At 37.6% G+C, this 10,601-nt stretch overlaps 1 protein-coding gene across 1 annotated transcript; it reads left to right on the top strand.

Annotated features, from left to right (window-relative positions):
- Positions 1–3,328: 3,328 nt before the first annotated feature.
- Positions 3,329–4,562, top strand: LOC307004540 (interferon-inducible GTPase 5-like; the record flags this gene model as incomplete). The annotated part of the gene is made up of 1 exon (XM_079623858.1): positions 3,329–4,562. One exon carries the CDS (start codon positions 3,329–3,331, stop codon positions 4,448–4,450), a length of 1,122 nt encoding a protein of 373 aa, XP_079479984.1. The 3' UTR covers positions 4,451–4,562.
- Positions 4,563–10,601: the final 6,039 nt, after the last annotated feature.

Raw genomic sequence — 10,601 nt, 5'->3', positions numbered from 1 at the left:
TGCTGTGAGACGTGTCTTCGCAGGCCCGCTGTCAGGCGAAACTGGGTACACACACACACACACACACACAAATCACCTCCAAAAATGATGACAATCCTCCCAGTCCTATAAGGTGTGATGTTTATTTACAGTGATTGAGAGGTGAAACAGTCCCAGTAGAAAATAACCAAAGCTGTATGCAAAAGTAAGAAAAAAACTGACATTCATAGAGCCATAAAAATCTTGTTTTATTGACTGCAAAATGTATTTTAATGTACTGGTCACAAAACGGTGTAGAAGAAGAGAAAGAGAAAAAGAACAAAAACAAAAGAAACATAACAAGTAAATGTAAATCCAGAAAATTTCTGAGTTCTGGGTCTCAGATGTTTTCTCCAGGGATCCTCATCAGAAGCAACTAAGCCAGAGAAAATTAAGTCCCAGGTTTTTCACACAATCTCAATTCAAATGTAGAAAAAAAATTTTTTGACTCTATAAACATATGAAGTCACATTCACCATAAAGCACAGCTCTCTACACACACACTGGAAATAGAATCGCCATTGGCTAGAAATATATATATATATATACAGTATATGAATGATTCCACCAAAACAGCTTATCTTTGTAAAATGCCATCTTTTTGCATTAATATACATTCATATTTGATATGATCTGAAAGTACATATTTATATCAGTCAATCAAGCATTTTTAGTAATTAAGGTTTTGTTATTAATATTGTACATATATAAATCCTATCAAATCCATGATATATCCATCAAATAGCTTATAAAATATACATCGAACTAAATAAATACACTAATAAAACTATAGGTGGCACAAAACCTGCTCTAAACCATATGGTCTGTCTTCACTTCCTGCCTCCTGCTTTGTGTGTCCTGAAATATCTCTGGGCACTACAGGGCTGCAGCTGGATATATTTAATAGATCCTGGTATTAACAGCTGTTAGGAGACAAGGAAGTAGGTCAGTTCATTGAATAGTTAAAGTCCCGGGAAAGCCCCACAACAGTTAAAGCCCCAGGGTGGCTTTGCCAAGCCCTAACCGTTGGTGGACGGCCCACCCCGTTCACCTTTTAAAAGATCGCTAGGCTGCAGCTGACCAATTGTCAAAATCAGCAGCAGGAACTAAAGGCATTATTACATTTTAATTGTTAGAGAACACAAGTTTATGGAAATCTACTATATGTTTTGAAAAAGTTCAAGGTATGTTCAAAATTCACCTCTCTATATGACTAGATAATAATATATAACCGATATATAATTGTATATATTTAGTTTCATATTGGTTTTAATTGGTTTTCATTTGTCTTTTAATAATTTTACAGCAGCTCATAGCTCAATTAAAAGGATTGTCAGACTCTATATCTCCTTGTAAACTTGTTTTCTCAAACCTCACTGCAAAGAAATATTGTCAGCATCCAGGTGTCTCACTACTGCTGGAACCAAGAATTTAAGGTAACTATAGACATACAAGTAATATGTCTCTCATGAAGAGTAACAACCAAGTATCTTTAAATTTACACTATTTTAGTTTATTAAATGTAATTGTATGATTTGTCACTTTCAACATTTCTTTATGTAGCCAATATTTGACACCACATTACAGTTAACCCATATATAATTTAAAGCACACCACAATGCACTGTAAAAAATGATTGTGATTTTAACAGTAAAAATGCAATGGTGAAAAACAGTTCATTAATTAAACCGTAAAACATAAAATGTCGCTACCATATTTTTTACTGTAAATTTCTAGCAAACAGTGTTGCCAGTTTTTTATCGTAAATTTTACGGATTTTTTTTTACAGTGTGGATACAGTTTTTGAATACACAAAAATCAAATAAAAATAAACCCTGTCAGGGGGGTCAGGACCCCGAGCTGGTTCTGCAACGTATCGTGGGTTTACTACAGCATCAGTTGACCCTTAGTGGTAGTGATGGTAGTTTTGTGCTGTTTATGTAAACTGACCCGTTATAAATGTTGTCTAATTTATGAAACGTGGTTTTACTTTCCACTGACAGGGCAGAGAAAAAAAGAAAAAAAAGGTTAGAAGCTCTCCACTCAAAAGGTCAGTATACTGTAACCATCAAATGCTATGTCTGTTTGATCACTTTAATTGTAATGTACATCCTAAATAAGTTATTATCTGCCTTTAAATGCATCAATGCTTTCTGCTGACTCCATTTGTTAAACAAGGAGCATCAGGGTTGAATGTGGATCACACTACAGAAAACTGTTGATTACTGTACCGTATTTTCCGGACTATAAGTCGCTCCGTTGTATAAGTCGCATCAGTCATAAATTGCTTCATGAAGAGGAAAAAAACATATATAAGTCGCACTGGACTATAAGTTTAGAATTTAGAAATTTATTTCACAAAATCCAAGACCAAGAACAGACATTTAATCTGGAAAGGCAAGTTATTCAGCTCCACAACAGAACACAGAAGAACAGGCTGAATAGGTGTCCGGCATGTTAACATAACACAGGGTTTCCCGCAGCACTTTGGAAATAAGGCGTCCGCCTAAGCAACACACGCCTGCCGCCTTAACTACGTCGTCAACAAAATATATATGAAAAATATCCGTCGCGTTACTCTGTCCTGTTTAGAGCTTAGATTCTCTGCCCGAACCCGATATTTCCCGCCGCTATACTCGGGCCGGGCGCTTGATCTAGAGACGTGTGGCGCGGGACTAGATTTGATGACCGAGTGCGAGCGCGGGAGAATAAAACAATTAAATAGAAATATCCATGAATAAAACATATACAAACAAATACATTGTTATTCATCTGTTGCAGAAAAGCAACAAGAACAGCTAAAACAAAATGGAAACGATTCACAGGCCAGAGTTTCTTTTTGCAGTGTTGAGCGATGTAGCCAATCACAGACATATGTGTTGATTTCTTGAATGCAATGGCCAATCAGAAGCATTTCCCCTCACGGCTCAAAGCGGACTTTTTGTTCAGTGCTGAATTCTGCATGCTGGCAAATCCTCTGATTATAAAATATATTTTAAAGCGGTTTATTTCTATACAAAAATTATATTTCTATAATTTCTTGCTTTTCAACCACGGTAAGAAACAATCCATACCGTCCCAGCCCTAGTAGACGGAAAATTTTTCTTTTGGTTTATCTCAGTCAGATTGAATTAATTTTGAAGTCGCACCAGACTATAAGTCGCAGGACCAGCAAAACTATGAAAAAAATAGTTTAGCAACTTATAGTCCGGAAAATACGGTAATAACAGAAATTATGAATATTCTTACATTCAACTTTCAAGAATAAAGTAATGCTTAAGGTACTTCTATAACTTTTGCAGTTTAAAACATGGCAGCTCAAGACTGTGCTGTGTCTAATGCAGCAAAAGTGAAAGAAACAATTGGCCAGTTTTTAAATGTCTCACTTGACATCGCTGTGACTGGAAAGACAGGATCTGGGAAATCCTCCTTTGTGAATCTCATTCGAGGCCTAAGTGACTATGCCGTTGGAGCAGCACCTACTGGTGTCACAGAAACTACACTACAGCCTACCATGTATGAGCATCCTACAATGCCAAATGTGAAAATCTGGGACCTGCCTGGAATAGGAACTCCAAATTTCAAAGCAAATAAATACATTAAATCCGTCGAATTTAAAACCTATGATTTTTTCATTATCCTTAACTCAGAGAGGTTCACAGAGAATGACATCATGCTGGCTAAAGAAATAAGAAAACGGAACAAAAAATTTCACTTTGTTCGTTCCAAGATTGACAACGACATCTCTCAAGAGCGAAACAGACCAGGATTTAATGAGCAGGAAGTTCTTGACAAAATAAGAAAGTACTGTGTGAGCAGCTTGAATGAACTGGAAACCGCTGAAATTTTCTTGATATCGTCCGTTGATTTCGGGAAATATGATTTTGAAAAGCTTCAAAACAGACTCACAGATGATCTTCCGGACCATAAACGAGCTGCTCTTCTTCAAGCTTGGCCAGTGTGCTCTGCTGCAACTCTTGAGAAGAAGATCAAGTCATTTGAAGCGCTTATCAGGGCTGCATCTCTTACTTCTGCTGGTTTAACAGTGATCCCTGTGCCGGGCACATCAGTAGCGTGTGATGCAGCCATTGCGTTTCTTTTCCTTTTAAGGTGCTATTATGCATTTGGTTTGGATGACAGATCACTGGAAAGGCTTTCAAAAAAAGTGAACATGCCCTTGCTGAAATATCGGGCCGAATCAAAGTTCGCTAATGCCATCCAAAAAAAAGAAGTGACCACAATACATGTTGGTGCTTCGGTCGTAGCAATGTCCACCGTTGCAGATTTGTGCAGTCTCTTTCCAGGTGTGGGCAGTGTTTTTGCTGCAGGATTGTCCTTAGCTTCGACTCAGTACCTCTTGACAGAAGGATTAAATGATCTGGCAAATACTGCTCGAGTAATCAGAAAAGTAGCTGGGCTGGACACAATCTAATAACTGCTAGCTGGCCTGAACACGTCTTGTTGAAGAATGTCTGGGGTCTTAAGCCCGGGATACACTGCATGATTTTCACCTGTCCCAGACGAATGATTGCCACCGTGAAACAATCGTGGCTCCTAGTCGGTGGTCCTGTGTCGTTCAATGAGAGAGGTTCAAAGACGGTCGTTGTCCAAAGATAGCCTAAGATAATTTTCTGACAGTGTCAGAAATTCAGCATGTTCATCGCACAGTGTATTTGTCTGAATTTTAAGGGAGGGGCCCACCAACCACGCTTAATATATATACTTTAAATAATATTAAACCATGCTTAAGGAGATATCTCCACAGAAGTAAATGTAAGTGTTTATCTGAAATAAAGTTTGTACACAATCCAAATAAGCGAACAGGTGAGTTATACAAAATTATTATTGTAAAGTTATAACTGCCATAAAAAAAATAAGAGAGGATGAAATAGAAATTTGTATGAACGACACCAGTTGGCATAATGGAAAACAATGTAGTTTCAGGTGAGAATAATGGATAAAAAAAAAAAACCTTATCTGACCATTATCTATTGAGAAGTGCACATGTCCTTTTGTAAAATGTCTGTCGTACTTTGTGTAGATGATGATGATGATGATATACAGTTCCGTAAATGACAAACGATAGTATTCAAACTACTAATATGAAAGAGTCCTTCTAAAACAAGATATACAACAGGGCATTTGCTTGCTAACCAACAGCATAGGTTAAACATGTAAAACAACTTCCAACTCTTTGTATATGATCGACACAGAAAACAAACAAACCAACTGAGAAAAAAAAAAAAAAACATGGAAAACACTTACATTGATTAAGCTTGAAACACAAATGTTCTCAATCTGGACTCTTAGTATAGCTGATAGCCAGAGTTGAAAACCATGGCTGCGTTCGAAACTGCATACTCACCGAGTAAGTACTTCATTTCAATAAGTACTTACTTAACAGTTTTATCCTTAATGATATCGTGATGATGACGTGTCCTCTCCCGTGGCCTTATGGGATAGAAAAGTATCCATCCATCGGATGAGCACTCGAGAATCTGGGCGGAAGCAGTAAGCCATCCGGGAACTTCTCCCCTACTCTTTTATTAATACTGATGTTTCGGACATACTACTCCTTTCACTCGCCTACTCTTTTATGAATACTAAGGATTTGTACATACATATTCGCTCGCCTACTGCTTTTCCCCTACTATATAGTAGGGAAGTATGCGGTTTCGAACGCAGCCCATGCTTCCTCCTATCCTAATGCTGCGTTCACACCAAACGCAAATAGAGCGTCAAATTCGCTTCTACCGCGTCTAGTTTGACGCTTGAACATTTTGAATGCATTCCGAGGCGAAATCCGCTTCTTCTGGGAGAGGCAAGTGCTAGGCGGTGGTCTGTTTGCAAGAAAGGCCGTGAAATTTAAAAATATTACTGTTATTGTGTGACAAAATGTAGTTTTAAGAGTTGTTCAGTCGAGAATGTAGTTGTTTAAAGGTTTATTTATAAAGATAGCACCTATTTTTAAAAATGTATCTGAGGTTTCGGAGTTGTGCAATCCAGGCGATCACCGGGCGCTCAGCGCTCATGTAACCCCCCTGGAACAGCCTTACCTCGGCTAGTCCTCCTGATGTTTGCCGCTGGTAAATGAGAAATGTTTAAATTCACAATCTATAGCTTTGGTTCTATTATATGAAACATATAAGTTAAAATACATTAATGACGTAGTGGTCAGGGGTGTTCACTGATATGCTCACAAAATCTCTGCAAAAGATGCTTTCCAACAGGTTTTATCGTAGTTTTTGTAATACCGTACCTCACAGCACATCCAAAACAAGTCAATAGAGTTGGACAAAAACTACAATAAAACAACTGTTGGAAAGCATCTTTTGCAGTGATATTTGAGTGAGCATATCAGTGAACACCCCTGACCACTCGGTGAGTTTCACGTCTTTGAAAACGAAAGTTTAATGCGTTTTAGGAAGGATATTTCCAGTGCACCTATGCAGCCATTGTGGAGGTGGGGGGGGGGGGGGGGTGCTACCACAGAAATCGAAAATTCTTGTGACAGCAGCATCTGTCCAAATTTCAATCTTAACCGTTCTATTTCATCAGAAACGATCTGACAACAGGGCTTTAAGTGTAAAATACCGAACTTGTCCTTTAACATCTGAACAATGTCATTCCTTCTTTCACGCGGGCATTTAGTCATTACAAAATAATTTATTGAGGCCAAACATTTAAAATTACATTATAAACGCGGCAGGCGCTCAATTCGCGCGATCTTGACGTGCGAATGATACGTATTCGCGTCTACCGCGCCGCAGGAATTTTTTACGCACATAACGCGTCTTTGCATTGACTTACCATTGAAATCACTAGCGCCTGACACGCTATTCGCGTCTGGTGTGAACGCACCATAACACTTCCCTTCCTCTACTACTTCACTTGGATATAAGCTAGAGGAGGTGAGCAGCTAGGAGCCCCTAAGGACTGTGGTAGTACTACAAGCTACTATAATTCCTAGTAACAGGACTATGGGCTGTTGCAGCGCTAAAACTTAAAACTGCTTATCTCAAGCTCTTTTCTCTTCCTCTTTCAAGGTTTTTTCAGCACACATAAAAACTACAACTGCCAAAGTGTGATTCATCCTGGTCTTTTTTGTTAACCGCATGCTGATAATGTTTTATTCTTCTATAGAAACTTGCATCGTAGCCTACGAGTCAATACGCGTCATCATCGTACAGTCTACATGCATGTTGTACCCATGTTTAATAATATCCATGTCGTACAGTGTGATTTGTAATGATCTTATAGGATTGCGAAAATCATGCAGTGTATCCCGGGCTTTAGAAATACATCTGTTTACTTAGTTTATTTCTTATAGAGCATGTATGCAAATTCTGCTTTTGTCATGGGCTAAATCATAGGATGTTGTTTGTTAGATTGTATGCTAAATAGAGATTACCACTGACTTAATAGTTTTAAAATAGATGCTAAAATGAATGTAAACTGTATACAGGAACAAATGACTATTTAATTAGTTGATAACACTTTTTTTCCCATTGTTGTTTTTTATTGAATATTTTTATTGAGATTTTTGTTATTGAAGTTCCAACTGAACAAACAAAACAAAACAGGGAAAAAAGGACAACACCTCAGGCAGACCTTAAAGGGTTAGTTCACCCAAAAATTCAAATTCTTGTCAGTAATTACTCTTCCTCATGTCGTTCCAAACCCGTAAGACCTTCGTTCATCTTCGGAACACAAATTAAGATATTTTTGATGAAATCCGAGAGCTTTCTGACCCACTCCATAGACAGCAACATAATTGCAACTTTCAAGGCCTAGAAAGGTAGTAAAAACATTGTTAAAACAGTCCATGTGACTACAGCAGTTCAACCGTAATGTTATGAAGCGACAAGAATACTTTTTGTGCGCAATCCCACCCAAAAAATAATTACTTTATTCAACAATTTCTTCATGTCTGTGTCATTCTGCTACGCTTTTCATGTATTAAATGCTAATGCAGCGCTTCCAAGTTCTAAGTCAGATTGCCTGCTTACCATTGGCTGATGCTCTTCACGTGAGGACCACGACGCATGCGTGGGATGCTGACGCAGGAGCTAGCCAATGGTGAGCCGGCACTTTGACGTAGTCGTCATCGTCAACACTATTATCTCAGCATGTTGCGTTTCACAATTTTTTGTGAAGTTAATAGTGAGGAACATGATGATAATGTTCATGAAGAAAATGATACCTGTGAATGGAATCCTCTTCATTCAAACACCATGTCAAATGCCACAAGAGATGCCTTGTGTTCATATTTCTCAAATCTGTAGAGACTTTTTTGGTTGGTGATGGTATTTAATTCATATCATTCATTGCATTTTACTTAGTTTGTTAACAAGAACTATAATTTTTATGTGATGCTGGCAATTAAAAATCATATTGTTAATTCCAAGAACAGTGTGGTCCTCATTTGTTTAAGACAAAACATTGTTTTTGAATTGCACACAAACCTTGGGTATCAAATACTTTCCCACAGTTTACAAAGAGCATTCACACTTTGAGACATACTGTATACAGTTGGTAGTGTGATGGATTTTTTAATTAATAATAACTAACATTTATTTTTCTTGCATGAATAACATTCATATGCCTTTGAATCTTAAATGTTTTCTTAAACCCTTTGGTTGGAAACTTGTGACTTTGAGTGTATAATTAACATATAGGGGAAATGAAACTAGACAGATGTGACAGAAAACTTGTTATTTATGAAGTAATCACAAAAACAGAATTTGCTTCTACCTAGTAACAGAAGGGGTTTGCCTATGAAGAACCAATCAAATTGTAGGGAAATTATGTAATGTTTCATGTCATTTTCGCCATTCTATAAAAAACGGTTGTGTCTCTCCTATTCTATAAAAACGGTTGTATCTCTCTATAAAAACGGTTGTATTCCTTTTGCGGGTGGGATTCTCTCTGAATTTGTCTGAGATCCTCCGGCCGTGATTAAAGCATATTTGAAGGCATTGTCTGAAGTCTGTCAGTTATTATTGCTGTGCAGCAAGTAAGTTCGAGTATAGAGTTAGGAGACTCAGCCGATGTCGATGAGGAGACGCACTAGAGTATAGGATTAGAGGACTCGGCCGACATCGACTGTTGACGCGCTAGAGTATAAATATTATAAAAAACTAACGTTGATTGTAGACGAGACGCAGGTAGACTTAGGTCAGGTGGGAAATGAGAAAAATCTACCACAGTCGTCAACCAAGAATGCCTATTACCGCCGCGGCAAAGGCAACGTGGCAAAAAGAAACCAGTCGCATTTTTAAACCAAGTCATTTGTGAAATGACCGCCAGGTGGCGCAGAGGGACATTGTGCTAAACAGCAGAAATTGCCGCATTTTGAAATGTAAGTGGAGCTAATGTCAATTAACAGTAAGGATGAAATACTACAACTATGATAATTTCCAAATAAGCCTACAACAAACATGAAAAAAAGAAGAGCTATTGACATTTGCTGTACAATAATGAAACAACCTAAAATTTGGTGGAGTTGAAACTGCATGTTATAAAGTAATAATTTTATTATTAAATAAATAAAGAATATTTGGTTAATGTTGTTTTAACAAACGATCATATACAAGTTATAGTCTACATAGTATACATACATATAGACTATTATTTGTATGAACAGTAGGGCTGTTTTCAACTAAGGATTTTCATAGTTGAATCTGATTCGTTAGATTTTGCCGTAGTCGACTGATAGTCAAACTTTTTTGTTGTTGTTGTTGTTTTTAGAAAAACATGGTGTGTAACAAATACCTTTTATTCATTTAAAGCCAGATGAACTTATATCACACATATATCAAACATCAGAAAATTTCACATAAAATAGGAACAAATTGGCTTCTAAAACAACAACGTGCCAAAACATGCCTTTATCTCTCATTTAGGAACCTATTTCTTGGCTTTTAATTCACAGTTCACACTCGGGAATCGGGATAAAATAAATAAATAAAATTAAACTTAGCGCAAAAGCCTGGCACTAGTCCAAAATGTCAAAAATTTTTCAAAATACAATAAGCCTGCCTGAATAAATAAAAACAATTGCACAACAACGAAAATAAACATAGGCCTAATATAAGTCATAATCGAATGGGCTTCAGAAAGTGCACATGCAGCAAAAAAGAAAAAGGAAAGGATGTCTTCGTTGCTGAGACGCTTCACGCGCAGCCTTCAGCTTGCACTTAACTTTATTTGGGTCATCATCTTTAACCTTCTCGAAATACTCCCACACTTTTGATGATTTTTTAGAAGCCATTGTGAGCCAATAAATCCGTAAATGCTAACAAATGCGGTCCGGACGTTAGGCATGTAGTGTGCTGCTGCTCATTGGTTACATAACACTCAGCGCCGCCGCTCCCACCACGCGCATTACGCGCTGTGCGTAGGGCACCAAGAGCTGAGGGGGCACCAAAAAAAATAGCCTAATGAAAAATCAATAATTATAATGCCGATATTATTTCAGTATATAAATACAGACATCCCTAAGGAATTTCCGGGAGTCTCCCGCATATTGATAGCGGCTCACTGATGCCCACGAAGTAGTTATAATCTCCGGAATCTAGAGC

The sequence above is a fragment of the Phoxinus phoxinus genome, assembly GCF_949152265.1.
Source record: "Phoxinus phoxinus genome assembly, chromosome: 9".
NCBI lineage: Eukaryota > Metazoa > Chordata > Actinopteri > Cypriniformes > Leuciscidae > Phoxinus > Phoxinus phoxinus.
This window is presented reverse-complemented; position numbering and strand designations above follow the sequence as displayed.